The 21,978-nt window shown below is 36.4% G+C and overlaps 1 protein-coding gene across 1 annotated transcript in view; it reads right to left on the reverse strand.

Moving 5' to 3' along the window:
* The window catches only part of CPXM2 (carboxypeptidase X, M14 family member 2), a 210,541-nt gene that overhangs the window by 96,329 nt on the left and 92,234 nt on the right, over positions 1-21,978 (reverse strand). The window contains exon 4 of the mRNA XM_044662618.1: positions 13,491-13,630. Within this exon, the coding sequence (XP_044518553.1) occupies positions 13,491-13,630 (140 nt within the window). The remainder of the gene's footprint in view (positions 1-13,490; positions 13,631-21,978) is intronic.

Genomic DNA, 21,978 nt, shown 5'->3' on the forward strand with positions numbered 1-21,978 from the left:
ACCATCTTCCCCTAGAAATCACTTTGTACATATACTTTGCATTTATCTATATATTTGTTCTAATTCCACTTTCTCCCTCCTATCTCAACCAGTAGAATACCAACTCATGGAAGAATCATTTCATTTTTATTTCTGTATCCCTTGTAATTAGCTCAGGGCTTTGCACAGAGTAGGAACTTAAATGGTTGCTTAATTGAAGCAAATTAGATTCAGTTCAGTGTTTCTTTTTCAGTTTCTTTTGCCTTTTACATCCTCCTCAAAGCCTTGCTTCAACATAGCTTTCTAGCCCTATTGTTAAAAGTATTAATATATTTTATTTTAAAATAATAAAGCCACTTCCCAACAAACTTTATTGCAAAGTTTCTCCCCAAAACAGCTTATTAATTGTTAATAAAAAGGAAGATTGTATCCCAGGTCTGAGAGGACAGAATATCACTTTCATCTTCACCTTCTATAATGTTAACTTCCTTGTAATCCTTCTCCAGGGCAGTCATCTTTCTCTTGCAAATAATTCCTGAAGTTCTCTATTTCGCTTATGTAAGCCTAGGTCAAAATCACAAGTAATAGGAACAATGTTTTGGAACATATATTCTGGCTCTATGGAAGTAAACAGGAGCAATGACTTTTGTCTAAAGGATATTCACATTGTTTTGGGGCTTTTTTTTGAATTTCATGATTGGAAACTACATCAAAAAAGGGATTGGCTGCTGTTGAGCTGGGAAAAACAGCTGATTCATTAGGTCTTAAAAGAGAGGACAAAGAATTTGTTTTTCTTTCTCCTTTCTTTCAAGAGCAGGATACTTGGGACTTTGTTTAGGATTTAAAACCTTTCTCTCTCTCCAGCAGTAGCTATGGTAGGTACATGCACAAGGAATCAACATATACCATTACAAATGTGAATCTAAGACTGGACCTCAAGTCCCTAGAGATTTCCTTTGCTTTCTAATTCTCTAAGCTGGTGATGGACAATCATTCTGAGACATTGATGCTTCCAGCCTTGGTGAGTATTTTGTAAAGCCCATGAAGTCCGGAGCCCTTGAATCAGGTGCTTATTGTCTAGTGGGTGATGTTCCCTGTAAGTATAAATCCATCAAGAAGCATTTATTAAGCACCTACAATGTGCCAGGAACTTTATGACATTCTTGCGGAAGATGACTACCTCCTGACCCTAAAGAATGAACATATACATCTAACTAATCAACAGATATAGATCTTAACTTGTCCTTCTATAATACAGATTTTAAGTGGCAGAAAGGCATTTCTTCAGCAGTCACACAAATCTCCTATAAACCTCTGAACTTCAATTGATTCAACACACACATCTATGTTTTCACATCAGTCAGTATTGCAAAGTTTAGGAACAGTATTTTAACTCTGTTAAAAAAAACAATGATTCTTAAAAAATATTACACACACACACACACACACACACACACACACATGCACATGCACACATAGCATAGAGGCTGCTCTTGATTTTGCACTGCATAGAATATTGGACCTGGAGTCAGAAAGACCAAAGTTAAAATTAAGACAAAGACTGACCTTAGACTAATCGCTTAATTACTGTTTGCTTCAGTTTCCTCAACTGTAAAATGTGAGGATCAAATTAGATCTTTGTAATGTGTTTAGCACAATCTCTGGCACATAGTGTGTATAAATAAATTCTATCTTTATTATGTTATCATCATTATCCTTATTACTACTCTTCTGAAGGCAAGCAGGAATTCCATAATGTGTCCACTTTTGTCTCTTACCATACTCAAGCAGAAAAATAAAGGTTGTGCTATTCTCTTCCCTTCTTCCCCTTCTTTCTACTCCTCTATTAACCCATTCAATGTGCAAAATCCAAGCCAGTTTAATTCAGTTATAAATACAAGGCAGAAATAATAGGCATTTCACTGTGCACATAGGCATGTATGTATTTGAGAGAGTTCACATTCTTCTGTTCTGGAGAGAAAAGCAGTCAATTTCAAAAAAGTAAAATTGGCAGGCATTTTATTTCTTGCTTCCCAGTGGCTTTTGTTCATATATACATGTAAAATTATCTGCTTTGAATGTGTTTCCAATTGACTACTCAATTGGCTGGGTTATTATTATTTTTAAATGGATTTTAAAGAGCCACTTGAGATCTTAAGTCATTAAAAGGAAGAAAATAATGTGTTCTGCAAATTTTGGCAAATATTTACATTTTATTAAAATGCTTAGAGAAAGTTATGTGCTTTCTTTTCTGCCTGGGTAGAGGCTGGTTTCAGAGTATTGAACTTCTGAAAAGGAGGCAAACATCTTTATAGAGAATATCAGGTTTTACTCCTCAGTGTAATGACATAATCAACTAAGTGTTCATGAAACTACAAGAAGTTCATGCTTGGGACTCAGGAAGAAAGTCAAGAAGTAATGGGCTAGGGGGCACCAGGGTAGCTCAGTGGATTGAGAGTCAGGCCTAGAGACGGGAGGTCCTAGGTTCAAATCTGGCCCCAGATACTTCCCAGCTGTGTGATCCTGGGCAAGTCACTTGACCCCATTGCCCACCCTTACCACTCTTCCACCTAGGAGCCAATACACAGAAGTTAAGGGTTTTAAAAAAAAGAATTGGGCTAGGCATTGTTGTTGTTAGTTAATGTATCTTATTGGTCTAGTGCAGTGATGGGCAAACTATAGCCCGTGGGCCAAATGTGGCCCCCTGAAATGTTCTATCTGGCTGTGTGACATTATTCCTAATCTAATAAATACAATGAGTAGAATACAATACAATGAAACTTTGAAAGAGTTGCCTTAGAAACAGAGTAACAGATGAGCATTTCCTTTCCTTTGGCCCCCTCTTTAAAAAGTTTGCCTATCGCTGGTCTAGTAAGTCTCATCAGGCATTCAGAATTTGGTCATTTATTAAGAGGCATGTATTTAGATTATACTTAAACAACTAGGCCAACTAATTATACTATGTCACTATTGGCATCATTTATTTTCCTCTATGGGAAGTTCATTTTTCTCTTAAATTACTGAGTAGAAATGGAGGCATCTTAAAATTATTGCTCCGCTATCCAGAATTCTTAATAGAAATTTAAAGATGCTCAAAGGTTCTGGGAAATGCCTTTTAGTTAAAGAGAAAAGATTATCTATTATATAAAAATATTATTCCTCCATTACCTAGAGAGTTGGTTAGAGAAGTAAGTCCCAAATAGCCATCAAGTTAAATGGAACATTGGCCTCTTTTTTCCCCCTTCTTCTCTGGAGAAAGTAAGTGAAGGTTTTAAGGAAAGAGTCTCCAAAATTTCCATTACATACTTTTTTGAATGCCATATTTCTGGCTGTACTTTTTCAATGTCTTCTTGCATACATATACAGACACCACAGCTTAGTACTATGAACCTTCTTTTCCCCGTGTCATGTTTTATACATTCCCACTGCACTGCCCATCCCCAACCCTCACCCGAGGCTGTAGTTGTGACTTTAGAACTTTATTAAGACCCATTTTATTGCTTTGAATGCTTTATTAGAATTGCTGGTTTTTACCAGTTTCTTTCTCAAACTATTAGTCTGGGCATGCTTCTACTGATCTTGTTTTTAGGCCAGTTGGATTCTGGATACTTAGTGCTCTCAATCAACAAAGAAGAACTAGTTGGTTACTCTAAAATGGATTCCATTTTCTTTGATTTCTCAACTCTTATCCCCAAATAGGAAGGCTGTACTTCCCTCCCTATTGTAATGGGCTACTTGGAAGACCAATTCTTTAATTGGGAATTGGGTATCTGGGCAAGAGATTTTTGAATTATATAATCTAAATCTTAATCTATTTTAATTTTAGTTCCAAATTACATGAATAATAATCAGAAATGGATGAATACATAATCTAGTTCCCAAGAAAATATGCTGTACGTTTATTTGAGGGTAATTGTTGGTTAAACTCAAGAGAATCAAAAAATCTATAATACTTTGGAATCTCTTAGTGAGTAATGTGAAGGGAGATTGCCCTTTACCTTAGAAATGTGTTTTGATGTTATTTTTAACATCTTTTAACTTAGTCAAATATTTCTGGCAAAAATCAGTGTAACAGTTCTAGCTAACCATAGTGGGATTAAAAATGCCTCTGAAATTTTCATAAAGTCAGGATGCAAATGATTTTATTATCTGGACAATCCTTGGAAATCTTTGAGAAGTCATATCAGGAACAGATATTTATTGAGGATTGTTCATATCTGACTAATGACAACATCTCTGTATTTGGAAGCATGAACCTTGGAGTTGGAAGGGACCTCAAGAGACCTGGTCCAGTCATATAGTTTCAAGCAGATTTGGTTTTATTATTTCCATTTCACAACTGAGGAAACTGATACATGTGGATTTAAAGGAATTGCCGGATTTTATACAGCTAGTCAGTGGTGCTGAAGTGGAAACCAACCCCATTTCTCTTGCTCCCTGATCCAATGAATGTTCTCTACACTATTACATCATGGGGCCAAGGAGGAAGAAAAGTATCTTCTTGAATGAAGTCATGCCATCTAATATTCAAATTCAATCTGATATCTATGTGCATGTAAGTGGCAGAAGTCTTCCTGACTATATTAAAATAGCAACTGTTAACTCTAACTTAGCAAAGGCAGGTGTGCAAATTGCTCTGCAAAGATCCATTGCCAAGATATCAGGAGCTGAATCTATGATAAATTATCCACTGGCATTTCAGGAAAGTTGGCTGCTTCCTCTCCTTATTCATCATGTTGGTAGCACAGTCATATTCCAATATCCCAACATGGAAGAATACTGTCCATTACCTTGCATGTAACTTTTCTGAAGACTGATTTTTCATTGTGCTCTAGACTCAGAATTTTAGACCAGAAAAGTTATGAAGTCATAGTAAAAAAAAAAAAAAAGAAAAGATTCAAGCTCTGTCTATTCTATGATGGTACAAGTAGACATCCATATTCTTCAGTTAACATTATTTGAACTATATTCAAATAGTCTCAAGGCCACTGGGGGATTGAGTTTGGTGGGGAGAAAAGAGGTGAAGTGATTTACCCTGGGTCACAGTCCAAATATCCCTTAACCAGAAACCTACACTGTGTGACAGTAATTAACTGAGTTTTTCATTTTTCAAACAGTTCTAGATTCATAGATTACAAAAACTAAAAGGGGTTTTAGAGATAATTTTGGACTAAATGTTGAGTTCTTCTCTCATATTACAGACACTCTAATGTTATGAGAATACATACATACATACATACATACACACACAAGCATTATATAAATGTTCCAGTAATTGAAATATTAGTATCATTTGGTGTGTGTGTGTGGGAGGAGCTGTGTTACAGTGGAAAAAGCAATGGATTTGCAAAAGACTTGGGCTTCAGTCCTAGCTCTCTATTACTTAATAGTTGTGACAATTGTTGTGTGGAGATGCAAAGCATGGAATCCCTGCAAAGGTACAGGGATAGCCTCACCCAGAATTCCAGGGGACCTGTACCTTTGCAGGGATTCCATGCTTTGCATCTCCACACAACACAATGAAGCCACTTTATCTCTCCAAGCCTCAATTTCATCACATGTAAAATGCGGATAATGATATTTGTATTGTCCATCTTATAGGATTATTGTCAGACTAAGATATGAGATAAGAGATGTAAACACATTCAACAAATAAAAAAATGCTGTAGAAATGTTAGCTATTTCCATGTTATTATTAACTTAGTATTAAGATTCTACTTGGGAAAAAGAGATTTAGAACTCCTCTAGTTTAAGTTAGAGGCTATCTAGTCCAATCTCTTTGTTTTATAAATGAGATTCCTGAGGACTAGAGAAATTAAATGGGTTGCCATGGTCACAGTGTTAACAAATAGCAAAGCTGGTCATTGGATTCGAGTCTTTTCACCCCAAATCCAAAGCTTTTTCCAGAGCACCATGTTAGATGCCACACTGAATGGACTAGAAGCAAATATGGGTTTGAAGAATGAATAAGAGCCACTCTCTTAAATGAAATGAAAAGGTTTACAAAGCAGATATATGAGAATTTTATGAAAAACAAAATAAAAGCCCAGTGAGTAAGGAATGTTCATCTAAAAGCATATAAGACTAAAATTGAGAAAAGAAAAAAAAACACACTGCATCTTAAAGCTATTAAAGTTGTACAAACTTCTGAGACTGCTGGACCAGATAGAAATATTATGTTGAATTCTACTTCAAAAAGTTTAATGTGTGTGTGTGTGTGTGTGTGTGTGTGTGTGTGTGTATTTCTTGCTCTTTCTCCCTTTCTATCTCTGACAGAACAGGGAGTCCAAAGACATGGGTTCTACTTCTGACTCTCTGACTTCCTTGAATATAAACCTGAGCAAGTCCCTAGAGTCATGAGCTCTAATAGGGAGAGTTGTAACACCAACCAGAGTAGGGAAGGAACTACTTAGGCTATGCCTGAATGGTGCCACAGATACTCTGAGAGCAGGTTCTTTAATGGCCTCAAGGAGTTGCCCACAAGTAGACATTTCAGCTATTTACAGCAGAGGGCTAAGATGGAGGTCAGAATGGTCACCCCAAGATGCATAGAATGTTTATATTATTAAAATAAGGGATTCTGGGGGATATCTCAGGAATATTTGTTATTCAGGTTCAATAGAATCTGCGGGAAGTATAAATTCACTTGTAGCTGGGTAAACAATGTCCTTTAATTTTCTTCTTTTTAAAGAATGTTTTCTTTGTTACATCAGAGTCAGCATGCTTTTAAGTTTGGTGTTTGTACTAATATGTTGTACTACTCAGCTTAAAAGTTTTCCTAGACTTTGTGGAGGATAGTAGAAGTTTAAAAATAAAATTAAAGCTTATTGAAAAGTTTTCTATTCTCCAAGTCATCAACCAACTCCCCATGTTATTTCCCCAGGGGCAGGCCTATAGAAGCACAGGAGAAACAGAATCATTTATTTATTAAAATCTTTTGTATCCAAGTCAATAAATATGCCTTGAGTTCAGTCTTTTTGTTTCAATCTTCTCCCTCAATGATTTGGAGGAATTGAAAGTATATCTCCTGCTACATATGATTTAAATGATCTTGCCTAGTGAGGATGAACTGGGGAACAAACAGAGGGAAGACTTGGGAAAAAGTCATCCATTACACCTTGAGAAGAGAGAATTTAAAAGGCTATCATGATGAGAATACCTCAATCTACACACAAACACACACACACACACACACACACACACACACACACACACACACACACATGAATTCAATATCAAAGTATTGACTGCCCCTATAGTTGGGGCAGAATTTGGCCTTCAATGTGCAAGTCTCTAAGAGTGAGTATATAGGAGAATTTCCAGTTTGACAACTCATTCTATACTATGAGCTCTAAAAGAGAAATCAGTAAACTTCTAGTCCAATGATTCCCAAAATGGGCACTACCACCCCCTGGTGGGTGCTGCAGTGATCCAAGGGAGCAGTGATGGCCACACTTTTCTTGTATTACATTTTATTCTGAGTTCAATAAATAGTTTCATAATTTCCAGGGAGTGCTAAGTAATATTTTTTCTGGGAAGGGGGTGGTAGGCCAAAAAAGTTTGGGAACCACTGTTCTAGTCTAATTAGATGATTAACTAAGGGCTCAACCTACTAGCACCAAAGATAACTCCCCACCTCCCACATACACAATATACCACTATCACTACTACCACCACTATTATCACTATTATCAATTCTACCATCACCACCACCACCACTTCTACTACTTATACTATTACCATTATTGCATCCCAGATTTGTTCAATCTCATACCTGTTGCTTTATTATCTATCTCATCCTCTGTTGTTCCCTTCTTCTTTTGCTTTTAATCTTTCCTATGATTATGGTCTTTTCTAATAAGTCCCAACTTCTCATATGTGACCAAAGTATTTAAGTGTCAGCTTCAGTTTTTGACTTTCTGGTGAATATTCTGAATTAATTTTTTGAGTATTAACTTCTTTGATCTTGCTGTCCAAGAAATTCTCAAATGTCTTGTCTAAAGCCACAATTTGAAAGTGTCAATTCTGAGGTATTTATTTTATTTTATTTTATTTATTTATTTTTGCTTATTATCATATATTTCCTTATAGTCCAACTCTCATGTTACTACTAGAAAAAAAATAGGATTGACTACATAGACCTTTGTTAACAAGGTGCTATCTCTGCCTTTTAGTATGCTGTCCAGATTTGCCATAGCTTTCCTTTCAAAGAACAAATATCTCTTAATATCATAGCAGCACTCACTGCCTGCAGTAATCTTTGAGTCCAAGAATATAAATCCTGACATAGCTTTCACTTTTTCTTCCTCTATTTGCCAGGACGTAATGAGACCAGTTGCCATGATTTAGTAACTTTTATGTTAAGTTTTAAGCCAGCTTTTATATATTTCTTTTACCTTCATCAAAGGGTTTCTTAGTTCTTCTTCATTTTCTGCCTTCAGATTGGAATTCGTCAAGAATTATTTCACAAGTAAACCCAAATCCACATTCCTTTCAGAAGAAGGTTTTGTGTGAATTAAATATCTAGAGGAACTCCAACCCAGTCCAATCCTGAAAAGACTCATCTTGCGAGTCACTGAGTCATTTGTCTGGGCTATCAAGAGGGCAGGCCAGTTTTCTGACCATTGAAGGACCTAGGGGAGGAACTTAGATGAGGTTTAGAAGGACAGAGCAAGCACTTGGCTTCTATACTGCTCCTGGGTCCCTAATCTTGCTCTCTCAGACATTCCCTGAGGCATCCTGGCAACTCTTATCTTGCTTGTGGTCTCTGGCAAGCAGATGTGTGGAGAGAACCCCACTAGGCTAGAATCTGGGACCTGATCTTACTTTAAGTTAGAAAGGATGGAAACCTTAATTCTCGTTTTCTTTTGCTTTACTAATATATACTTATAAATTTAGCATAAAGCCTTCAAGATAAATTTTTATTTATGACCATTCAAAACTTTGAGCATAGTACTATGAGGTTAGATGCTTTTATAAGTAAGTCTTTGTAGTAGAGAGAATAATTTACTAGAAAGGAAAGGAAAATCATATGGACTATAATGTATCATTTATGTTACTTTTCCTATTCTTAAAAATGAGATAAAATAAAGGATGTCCTGTATATCATATGCATTGTTACTTTTCATGCTCACATTGTAACTAGAACCCTTTTCTTGAAATTTGTGAAGACTCATACCTAAATTATATTCTGCATCTTCCGAAAAAAACTGAAAATGATGGAAACCTAGTCCAGGTAAACACATGAACTATAAAAATATTTATCAAATATTTAGTGGCACAAGAATTGTATATGATCTTAAGCTTTCCACGTCTAAAATCTAATATCCTATGTTTATAAATACGTGCAAACTTCATAAAGTTTACATAGTCATATATAATAGTCATATAAAATAATGAAGTGGACTTAAGGTTAAAATGGGGCAAATTCATTCTAAAAATTGAGTATCACTAAATTCCATTGACCTAGTAGCCTCAGAGAAAACACTGTTTTTTTCTAAGAATATTGTCATTCTATTTAGTCTTTTCTAAGAATTGATTACTCCTTGCATACTTATAGAACATTATTTGTTCAGGGCAAGAAACTAGAAGCAAACCACTGGGTCAGGGTCTTTTATCAATGACCCTCCTATATGCAAAACAACAATAACAACAACAACAACACCATAAATTCTAGAACTATATGTGATATTCTGAGGCCAAGATAATTCGTATTAAAAATAATAGCAGATACAAAGCCTGTTACTACCAGAACTACCTATTGCAGATGAGGGATAGTGCTGGGCACTTTTGCTATCAAAATGGTGCTTGCTCCTTAGCCAAGTACATAAAAGAGATCAACCATGAAAAGCATAGCTCTGAAAATCTGAGATGCGGATGATCCCCAGGATTCTTTTTCTATTACAGGTCATTGTGTTCCCATAGAAAGGAAAGCTGATGGAAGATGAGAATAGGTGTTGAAAAGAAAAGGGAACCCCTAGTGCCTTCCTAGGGCTCCTGTGCCCTTCAATAGGGCATTTGATGAAGCCAGCCACAATAAAAAATCTTTATTCAATGTTCTCATCTCACAGGTAAAGTCACACAGCACAGAGGAAAACCTTCTCAATTCAGGAAAACATAAACCTTGTCTTCAGAAAGCCTAGTGCAATTCACCACATAGTTTTAATACAATACCAACTCAAATAATGAATTAACTGAGAACAAATTCCTTCAGAATCAAGTTAGCCACACAATTAAAAAAAAAACAAGACATATTGAAGAAATCTGTATGTTATATAAAGTACGATTGGCTTGTGTACCTCTGGTAAAATGGGAGTTTTCTTGCTAAGCTGTACAAGCACACGGGATACAAATATCTCTATGCACAGTTTCCAATCATGAGAAAGTAAATGGAAATAAGGATGACTTTCCACCAAATTATAAAGCTGGTGAAGTTTGTTTATGGAGGTCTTCAATTCTTTGTGTGCTCCCTTTCCCCTCAGTGGCAACCCCTTTTCCAATTTCAGATTCCGTGCTCTCCAGTGTCCTCCAGAAAAGGAACTCATGTAAGGCATTAACATTTGTTTTCAACTTCAAGAAGAGCTAGGTTTAAAACCTAGGTCTCCAAACTCTTGGCTTCTAGAGTTCCAGGTCTGACATTAATAAAATGGGTGACTTGGTCAAATCATTTCAATTCTCTGACCCTCATCTGTAAACAAGTAGGCTAGACTCAATAATGTTTTAAGGTCCCTTCTGGCTCTCTAAGACTATGATTTTCCATGACCCCACTTTTTAGAGTCTTTCCTCTTGTCTTTCACCTATTAGCAAGTTACCCTCCTTACATTTTCTTCATTTGACCAGTATCTTTCTACTCTCTAGTCTTATTTTCGACATAAAAATTTAAATGGATTTTACAATTATATTTAGTGATGTTATTCTCTCTATCTTTTCTGAATGCTTTTATGTATTTTTAGGCCTTTTAGGTGGTTTTAACTTTGGTAACAAAGATTCTGACAAAGGAGGTTATCAATAGAATAAATTCGATCTAATTTACTAATTAAGGTATGTTGCCATGTGGAGCACACACCATGTTTTGTTTTTTTTTAAAACCCTTACCTTCTCTCTTAGAATCAATAGTGTGTATTGGTTCCAGGGCAGAAGAGTAGTAAAGGCTAGGCAATGGGGGTGAAGTGACTTGCCCAGGGTCACACAGCTAAGATGTGTCTGAAGTCAAATTTGAACCCAGGACCTCTCTTCTCTAGGAAATACTCTTAAGCACTGATTCCCAAAGTGGGCACCACCACTCCCTGGTGCATGCTGCAGCGATCCATGGGGGCAGTGATGGCCACAGGTGTATTTTTGGGGCGGTGAATAACTGTAAGGGGTGGTGATAGTATGTGACAGGGGGCACTAAGTAATATTTTTTCTGGAAAGGGGGCGGTAGGCCAAAAAAGTTTGGGAACCACTGTAAGGAATATGTCAGCTACAAATGTATCTCTCCACTCACCCACCCTTTCTCTCTTTCTCTCTCTCTCTCTCTCTCTCTCTCTCTCTCTCTCTCTCTCTCTCTCTCTCTCTACTTCTATCTGTCTCTCAGTTATGCCAGTAGAGTCTCTAAACAAAAACAACCAGGGTTATAACTAACTACCTTTATCACCACATAGTCCATTTCCCAAGTAAACCAATCCTGTACCATTAAGGAAACAGCCACAAAACTCAAGACATAAAGAGATAGAATGCACTATCACCCCATGACTGCCTTGCTCCAAGTTGGAAGACCAAGAACAATAAGAGGCTCACCTAAAGGTAATTCCCAGAAAACCTAGACAGTGTAGCCATATTCTAATCCTCATTTCTCAAATAGAGAAAGCCACCCAAAGGCAACAAGGCTGACCTTAGCTAATAATCTACTGACATCAGTCAATGGCCTTCTTTTTTTAACTCTTCCAACTAAACTCTCCACCTGGATGTCAATAAGTGTGGTGAAATTACAAAATTCATCTTCTCACACCTCTTCCACTTCTTAGCACTATAGCTAAATACATTTTCTATTCACAAAGGACATGTTTTTGCTTTTAGTGGAGGGATATTGTGAACCCCATTCTGCCTGCTCTCAATAGCTCTGTTATTAACCTGATTTCATACTAGTGCATTACAGGTATGAATTTTCAGATGATAAGTTACACCCAAGCAATAGACTAATAACCTTGTTCTTAGCTAGACTTGTAAATGGGATCACATAAGTCTCATGAAATAACATCACCCCTTTGCAGTGGTGGAGCAATGATACTGTAGTCAACATATACATTTCTACCATAAAAGAAACCTTAGTCAGTAAACGCTCTGGGTCAGTCAAAACTTCCCTTTTGTTCAAAGTTATTCAGCAACTGAATGCTCTGTCTGGTTCCAGATTCCTTTGTTTTCCCATTGCTGGGTTCTCAGACTTCCCAATCTCTGAATGTGAATCAATGCACCACTACCTCCTATGGATAACTGAACTTATTCCTAAGATCACAGGATCATAGTTTTCAAGCTAGAAGGAACCTTGGAGATCAATGTACTTCACCTCCTTTGTACTAAAGATGAGGAATAAGTAGTATTCAGAGGTTAAATGACTTGCCTTAAGGCAATATAGGTAGTTAGCATCTATGGCAAGATTAATACTCAAGTGCCCTGACTTGAAATCCTATATATTTTCTACCTGACACCCAGGGATAGTGGATTCCCTGTTTATCCCTCTCTTGTTTTTAGACTTTCTAGTTTGAAATCTTAGCTTCGTTCTTTGGCTCTCACTTGCTCTATCTTACTAGTATTTTTAACTCCTATTTAATCAATAAAATGCTTCCTACATAAGAAATTTTGCTTTCATCATTTTTGGTTTCATAATTTTAACAACCATAACCAGATCAGCAAGAGATCATACATTATATGTGTGTGTGTGTGTATAGTGTCTATATGAGCAATTCTAATATGAAAAACACTAGTGAGAGATAAGTGAAGTTTAATAAAAATATATGATGAGTCACTGAAGGAAAAGTGACCGGAGTGATAGATAATTCAATATGAACTTAAACTCTAACTTTGCTTATCTGATCACAGCCTGCTTGTTATTGGTGACCTTCCAGGAATTAAAGCAAATCTCATCAGTAAATTATAGTTAGGTTCTGGCATGACTGCCAACAGGCTAATCGCTAAATATTGGACAATGTCCAAAAAGCTCAATACAGAGTTCTGACGTGGTGTGTTTGTGTGGGGGCCTCTGCTAAATCAGAGGGCTAATCTGTTATTAAATGCTAAAGTAGATCTAAACATGTGGTTTTTGTGCTCTTGGCATTTCAGATTCAACGTGTATGCCAACTTCATGTTTATGTGCAGTAAATACTGTACACGAGTTCCTGCTATACAGCCTACTTTCTGTTCTTTTATCACCCACTCTCATTTACCCAGGCCAAATATTCCTCTTTGTTCCCCTTCTCTTCTCCTTTACATATGAATTTCAGCATTTCAGAAAAGCGACAAAGCATCATACTCACAACCACAGCGAATTCCTGCCTTGGGTGATGACACCTGTGAACTTTGTCAACCTCCTGGCATCGACTTCAATCCACTGGTGAAGGTCATTTCTTCCTGCACACCAAGCTCCATCATAAAAGTCATTTTCATTAATACCTGCCTGAAAAAAAAGATGAAGATGTTTTTCAGAATGCTGAGAAAATCTAAATCCAGCCTTTAAAGAAAGGGAAGACAAGTGCATATATGTATGTGAGGGAAAGAAGAGAGGGTAAAGTGAGGCAATAACTTAAAAATCCTTATTACTCACACTCTTTGTTGCATGACATTATGGAAGAAATGCTTTGCAAACACTTGGAAATTTTTTGGTGCTACATATCTGTTGTTTGTCCCATGTGAGAGCCTGATTTTAAAATCTCTCCTGTTGGGTTTATATTTACTGGATTAGCATTTAATTGGATCATTTGGCAAGATGAATATCAGCTACTATTACCACCCAAAGTTTCCCTTGGCAGGAGTTCATAAACCAAAAGAATGGAATGCTATTGGATTTATCCCATAACAATCTCCATTTTGGGGAAAACAATGATTCCATTGCTTGAATCAAGTTCCCAGAATATATGAACACAAAGCAAAGCTCCTTAGTTGACTTAATCTCTGAATAAGTCACTTTATGTCTAATGGTCCCACCCCTACTTACCTTTTTCAAAGGGTAAGAAGATCATAGCTAGCTTAGGAAAAGTTCACCACATATGGAAGATGAAGTTTATTTCTATCTTATCCCTACAGACCATCTTTTTTAAATTTAGATTGCAATTCATATGAATTATAATCCTGAAGTGAAATTTAGAATTAATCCTTGGCAGATAGTCATTTTAAGAGGGAATAATTTTAATAAAACCTTTCAGTTACTGTAATCACCTTTCATGAGTACAATGAATTTCGGAGTTTGGAAAGAACTCAGGAGCCAATCTATTCTACCTGCACAGGATCCCTCTTCTCAGCATGTTTGATAAGTGGTGAGGCAGTGTTTGTATGAAAACCTCTAGTGAGGGGAACCCACTACTCAAGACAGTTCCCATTTTGGGGCAGCTCAATTAAATATTAGGAAATTTTTCTTCACATTAAAACTAAATGTGTCTGTAATTTCCTCTCATTTTTCTTAGTTCTAGTAGTTCCTCTGGGGTCAAGCAGAAAAACTTTAATATCCAGATCAAAGACCTTTTAAAAAGAATATGTACCAAATAAAGATTTGGGGAATGATTGATCTCTTTATTTTTTTCTCATTTATATATGTATGATGACTCTAGAATTTATTTCCTTTTATACTGAATAGGGAGTACGGAAAGTTTACTGAAAGTGAAAGGGTATGGGAACAGAAAAAGTTTTAGGAACCCTAAAAGACTAGGAGTATATATGAATTGCCCAGGGACATATAGCCAAAACATGTAAGAGGCAGAACTTGAATCCAACTTGAACCAGAACTTGACATCTCTCTTTGATCAGTATTTAATCTAGTCTAGTAATCCTGTCAAACAAGAAAAAGAGGTTAGCCTAGCATGATCTATGCTTGATAAAGCTGTACTAATTTTTGTGCTAATTTCCTTTTATAAATGGTAATAAAACATTCTAGAATTTTGCCAGAAATCAAAGTCAAGATTGTCTTGTAATAATTTAAAAAAATTCTACTCTCTATCCTATTTTTGAAAGTTGGAACAATATTTGCTCTCTCCAATCCTAGAGGACCTCTCCGATTTTCTAGGATTTTTCAAAGATCACTGTCAGTGCCTCAGTAATCACACCTGCCAGTCCTTTCAGTTCCCATTTATATATCAGGTGGGCTTGGTATCTTGAACTCATCAAAAATATTGATTTTATTGCTTATTTTTTTTATTAAGTTTGACTGTCAACTCAAAAGTACCCAATGGGGATGCTGGAACAAGTAAATCAATCCACAATCAAAATACTTATTAAGCACCTGTGTGAGAGACATTGTGGTAGTAAGCTCTGAGGATATAAGTATCAAGAAGGGAAACAATCCCTTCTTATATTGAGCTTATATTCCAGTGTGAGAAAGGCTTACATTCTGATAGCACAGAATTACAGGGTTAAGACAATGAAGAGAATAAGAGGGAACACTGGAGAGGCCATCAATTCAGTCAACAAGCATTTTAAATGTGTTTATTATGTACCAAATACTTTTAATGTAAAGGAAGGCAAAAATATGGTCCTTGTCCACAAACATTTTATATTCAAATGGATTATGGGGAAACAATATTCAAAAAATGTGCATAAAGTGTAAATAAAATTAATCTCATAGAGAAGTAATAGCAGCAAGTAGGGGGAAGGAAGAAACTGGGAAAAGCTTCTTGAAAAAGATGGGATTTGAGTTGAGGAGAGAGGACATTATGTTAGACAGCCAGTACACAGTGCAATACACAGAATCAGGTCATGCAGTGTCATATGCCAAAAACATCAAGACCGCCAATATCACTGTATATATAGTTAAGCATGTAGATAGGAGTAAAGTACAATAAAACTGAAGAGGAAGGAAGATGTCTGGTTGTTAAAGGGCTTTAAAAGCCAAAGAAAGGACTTTATACTTGATCTTGTGAGTAATAGGAAACCACGGGCATTCATGAAATGGAGGAGGGAGGAAATGACAGTCAGACATGTAGCTTAGGAAGATAACTTAGGCAGAAGCACCAAAGATGGGGAGAGGCATTTAAGGACAGAAGGTTGTGGTGATTAATAAGGATCTCAGAGTTGTGAATCACAGAGGTTACTGGTGAGATCATGGTCTTATTCCCTTCTCTCTCACTAGAGATTTCCCTTGTGTGACTGATGGAGGTGACATTGTAAATCATGGAAGTTTAAGAGGCTGATTAACAGTGAGATCAGGTAACAAAGGGGGCAACAATATATAGTTAGTATTTATAGGGCTAGCATTTATATGGCATTTTAAGGTTTGTAGCATCCTTTAGAGATATCTCCATTTAGCAGATGAAGAGACTGAAGGAGACAGAGTTTAAATGACTTACCCAAAGTCCCACATCTAGTTGGCGTCTGTGACTGAGATTTTAACTCAGCATCGACTCCAGGACCAGCACTTCATACAAAGTTCCCAAATATGAGAACAGGGTTTGGGGTGGACACTTGTATAAACAACTGCAACAAGGAGTTGAATGAGGTGATGAGGTTAATCCTTTGTTTTCAAAGAGGACTGATGATATCATTGATGATATCTTAACTTGCATTCAAATTGTATTTAAGTGAGGCAGCCTTACTCTCTTTTTCCAGAGTCATCAAAGTCCAGTGGCAACACAAAAGTCATGATGACTAGTGATGGTCCAGGATGCAGTATATGATTTTGGCATCTTCAGGGTCTGACTAAACTCTAAATGCTCCATAGGGCTTGCTTCAGGTGCCTTTATGGCCATTGGAACAAATTGTTCTCATCTATTCCTTTTGGCCAGGGAAGTCTTCAAATGCTTGAAGTAAACATATCTCCAATTCACTGCTGGGTTTGAGACCTATTGGTTACTCCCAATCTGATTTAACCTGTCCAAAAAGACTTGTGGGGTGAATGCCGTGCATACTATAGCTTTTTGGAGCTTGGGTGAGAGTTGGGTGACAAGTGGGTACCAAATGTGGCTGAAGAGCCTTGTAAAGGGCTTTTGGCAAGTCCTCATACCACAGTACAGATAACTGTGACAAGGATTTGAACTAAGTAATAGAGACAAAATGAACTTCAAAGATGGTTTTAAATCAAGATGGAAAAGGGATAGGGACAGCCTTGACCAGTGCTTTGAGGGCTATAAGATCAAGGACACAGAATACTGGAAAGAATAGTAAGGGATACAGTTTCCTAAGGAGAGCCAGACATCACTAAATACATAGACACAAAGAAAGGGAAGTATAGAATCTATTGTAATTCACTCTCCCTTTACTCAAAGGAAATTTTCTGGAGTTAAAAAAAGAATAAAAACATTTATATTTTTTCATTTCCTGCAAAAATATTAATGTATTCCTTCTCAAAATATAAGACCACATGTAACTTAGTAGCCATAATTCTGTTTATTAATAATCACAAAGATGATATCTTGGGGTATAGTTTGGTCGAGTGAGTGGCTTACTTAAGACACCTGGTCTTGAGTCCCATTTCCAACTATGACTAGCTTAAATGCTTGGGAAAACTTAACATTTTTGAGCTTCAGTTTTCTCAACTGTAAAATGTGGACAATCATATTGGTGCCACCTCCCTGATGGCCTTACTGGGGATGAAAGAATTTTATTAACAATAAAGTACTAGATACATATGAGTCATTGATATTAATCTGTCTCCTGCCTCATTATCTTGGTGTTTCATTAATCATGAGACTTTCTTTTCAAATTCCATAATGAGATCTTACCATAATTTTCACAAAATCTTAAGTATACTATCAAGCAAGATCAACAATCATTTATTAAATCCCTCCTATGGGCAGAACACTATTCTAAGCAATTTTTCTAAGCTTGACCTTTTGAGGTGTTAAGTGCTGTTACTGAACCAAATCAAAGAAGGTCTCAGACATAATCATAGAAAATGTTATTAAGGGCTGACTCCTTCTTTCTGAAATACCTCTTAGCCTATGATAAGTATAAAACCACTGACAGCCCTTTGAGAGGTAGTAGCAATAGAAGCAGGCCAGGGGAAGAAGAGGATAAGGAAATCAAACAGTCCATTTGAATGCAAAGCTTATATAAATGTCCATGTACAGGCAGGCTAATGATAGATGTTTGATTCTAGAGGTCAGTTCAGAAAATGTGTTTCTGAGGCTTGGGATGCCAATTTCCAACCAGCCTGTCTCTATTCTGAGGACTGATAAAACCAATTATAACTTTCTAAATGAGATCACAGTCTCACAAATGAGTTAATGTAAAAGGATTCTGGGAGCTCAGGAAGAATAATTGTATGCATGAGAGGCAAAACTATTTCTGTGTTGCTGAAATTGATCTCTTGCCTTAATCTTGAGAAATCTGAGATACTGAACCATAGAACTATAATGCGACATAGGTGATGAAATCCAAAGTTTGTGTTCGTTCACTGGGTTTGCATGAAAGTCAAGAACAATTTTCCATTAGCAAGAAGTATTAAATTTTGAAAGGTCAGTCTGTGTCCGTCAATCAAAAGCATCTATCAAGAATTTACTATTTGCCAGGCACTGTGCCATAGATACAATGAAAGGTTATCAACTGTGTCTACCCTCAAGGAGATTACAATATAATGAAGGAGACAGTGTGGAAGTAATTATAAATAAGATATATAAAGATTAGATGGAAAATGATCCAAGAAAGGAAGGCAATAGAAGATAGGGGATTTCAAAAGTACTCTTGCAGAAGATACAATCTGAGTGGAATCGTAAGGAAATTCAGGGAAACTAAGAGCTAGAGATAAAAGGGCTGATAATTTTAGGCAAGGGGGAGAACCAATGGAAAGGCAGAGATAGAGGAGATGGAACAACAGGTAGGGTATACTATATAGACTATAGTCTATATAGAGACTAGAGAAATAGTAAAGTATCAGAAGACGAGAAAAGTAGGAAAGGGCTTATAAACTTTTAAAAATCTTTAAATATATAGGTTATAAAGGTTTTCAATTTCAAACTAAATAACTTCTATTTTAAGGGGCCATGGGCACTCTGGTGGAAGTGGTAGTGGGTGACCTTGTTAGGCCCATGCTTTAGAAAATAACCTTGGCAGTCAAGTGAGGGGTGGATTTGAGTAGGGAAATCAATTAAAAGGACATTGAAATAGTCTATTTTGAAGGGTGATGAGGGCCTAAACTAGGGCTGTGACAGTGTGAGTAGAGAAAAGAGGACATACACAAGGAAAGTACTGAAAGTAGAGATGACTAGATTTGGCTGTGGACTGAATATGTGGATGAGTATAAGGGTCAAACTGATGACAACAATGAGGTATCAGGTGGTTACCCTTGACAATAAGAGAGAAGGTCCAAAGAGGAAAGGGGAAAAGACAATTAGTTCTGTTTTGAACATGATGAATCTGAATTGACTTTGTGGAATCTGGTTAATGATCCCTAATCTGTGTGTTGACATATGTACAAGTTGAATTTTAGCTTGAACCTTTTCTTTTTAAGACCATTTGCTCAATTCCCCTCCATTCCCATTCAGTATTTATTAAATATTGTTCAATGGGCCCTCTACTGTGGTAAGTTGAAGATTATTTTTAATACTATAATCATCATTTTCAAATTCTAGTGCCTTTGATTTTCTCATAAAATTTAATTATTTTTATATGTCTATAAAACACACAGCTGCAAAATGAGACATTTATTTTTAATCTGTATATCAAATAGCTATTAAGGGATAGAGGTATTTTAGGATAGCTAAGTTCCAAAAGCCTTCAAATTTCCACCCAGCATGGCACAGGAACAATGTCAGGAATTAGGGACCTGTGATTTATTCAGGTTTAACTTGTACTAAATTTCTAATGGAGATGGATAATCATCAGAGGCCCTGGTGTAGCCATTTTCTCACTATGCAGTACCTGAGTGGTTGAAATGTTTTATTACACCCAACTAAGTACATTTCTAGCTATGGTTGTTTGTGCCAGGGATCCCCCATGAATGGTGGCAAAGTGCATGAATGGAGGCGAGAGTTTGAAAGAGGTTACTTTCATGCTAATACACCAACTTAACAGGGAAAGAAAAGAATTAAGGGGGCAGCTAGGTTGCCCAGTGGATTGAAAGCCAGGCCTAGAGATGGAAAGTCCTAGGTTCAAATCTGACCTCAGAGCTGTGTGACCCTGGGGCAAGTCACTTAACTCCCATTGCCCAGCCCTTACTGCTCTTTGGCCTTAGACCCAAAACACAATATTGATTCTAAGATGGAAGGTAATGCTTTTTTTTTTTAAAGAAATAAAGAAGAGAGATTTTTTATCAAAGATGATCAGGAAGAATATATAATGAAAAAAAATTCATGTAGAGACTATACAAATGTGATGTTTAACCATTTCTATATTCTTATCCCTTTTACTTGCATTTATTTAAAGGTAATGTATGAAGCAGAGAGGCCCAGAGAAGAGACAGTATCTCAACACCATTAAGAAGTATCTTAAAAAGTTTTAGAAAATTGTTCAGGAAACTATCCTGTCATGATCACCTTCTTTCTGTGGCTTTAATCTCTTATTTTACATTTTTTCTTGGCAAGACAAACTCTATAAGATAAAAGGAAATTTTTTTTACTGGATACTCTAGGAGGGAGTGTAAGTTTACCACTAAAGTGATTGCATAGAAAAGTCAACACTTCTAATGCAATAATTATAATTAAAATTAGAATGTAAGCTCCTTGAGCAAAAGGACTGAGTTTTAAAAAATGTTGCATCACTATATCCTAACAGAATACCTCATACAGAGTAAATATGTAAATATTTGTTGATTACCATAGATTATAACTTTCCCTTCTAGATACTTCCCTAATCAACAGATCCATTCAAGACATCTGAAGGGAGAAATCAGTGAATCAACTTTTTTTTTGAGTTATATCACTAACTATTAATAATTCTCCCTCCTAAAAGTATGGATAATGATTCTATTAGGAGAAACAGGAACATAGAGAAAGGAAGATGGTTTAGAATAGAAGATGTTGAAGTTGGACTTGGACTTGCTAATTTTGAAATGCCAGTGGGACATCTAGGTGGAGATATTTTAAAGGTAGATAGAAATATGTGTTTGGGATGGGAAATGGTCTAGAACAAAGGTCTGGCCTGCAGGCTGCTGGGGGCCCACAACAGTCCCAAATGTGGCCTGAATCAGATTAAAATGTAATTTGAGAATAGTTAACAAAAAAAATAAATGTATAATAAAAATAGATATTATCACACTTTAACACTAAGTCAATATGTGTCTTCATATTGTCCCAATGTGTAGACTAGTAGCTCCCTATTTCTATATCAGTTTAACACTATTGGTCTAGAGCAGTGATTCTTTAACCTTTTGAGGGGTCAAGGACAACCTCTTTAGCAGCATGCTTAAGCCTATAGACTCTGTCTCAGAATGTTTAAAACTGCCTAAAACAAAATATGTAGCATTACAAAGGAAACAGATATGTTGAAATATAGATAGCACATCTCTGAATCCTAGGTTAGAAATTAGGGATTTTGCTGCTGACCTTTAAGAGAACAATTTTGGTAAAATTGTTAGGGATGGAAGCAAAAGGCAGAAAAAGATTGAAGGGCTCCGTGTGTGTGTGTGTGTGTGTGTGTGTGTGTGTGTGTGTGTTTTAATCAGGAAGGGAAATTTCAAAGTTTAAGTTCTGAGAGGTGAAAAAAGTTCTGAATGGCAGTAATATCTAAGGTACAGCCACAGCCATTGGGGATGTAGAAAAGACTGACTGGTGTAAATGAAGATAAAAAGAGAAAGGAGAAATTATACCTGTGAGGTAAAGATGGTAGATCTTAAAATCAAAGTACTGAATAACCAAAGAAGGCCATGTCTCTCAATTACAGAGG

This window comes from Gracilinanus agilis, chromosome 2 (genome assembly GCF_016433145.1).
Source record: "Gracilinanus agilis isolate LMUSP501 chromosome 2, AgileGrace, whole genome shotgun sequence".
NCBI lineage: Eukaryota > Metazoa > Chordata > Mammalia > Didelphimorphia > Didelphidae > Gracilinanus > Gracilinanus agilis.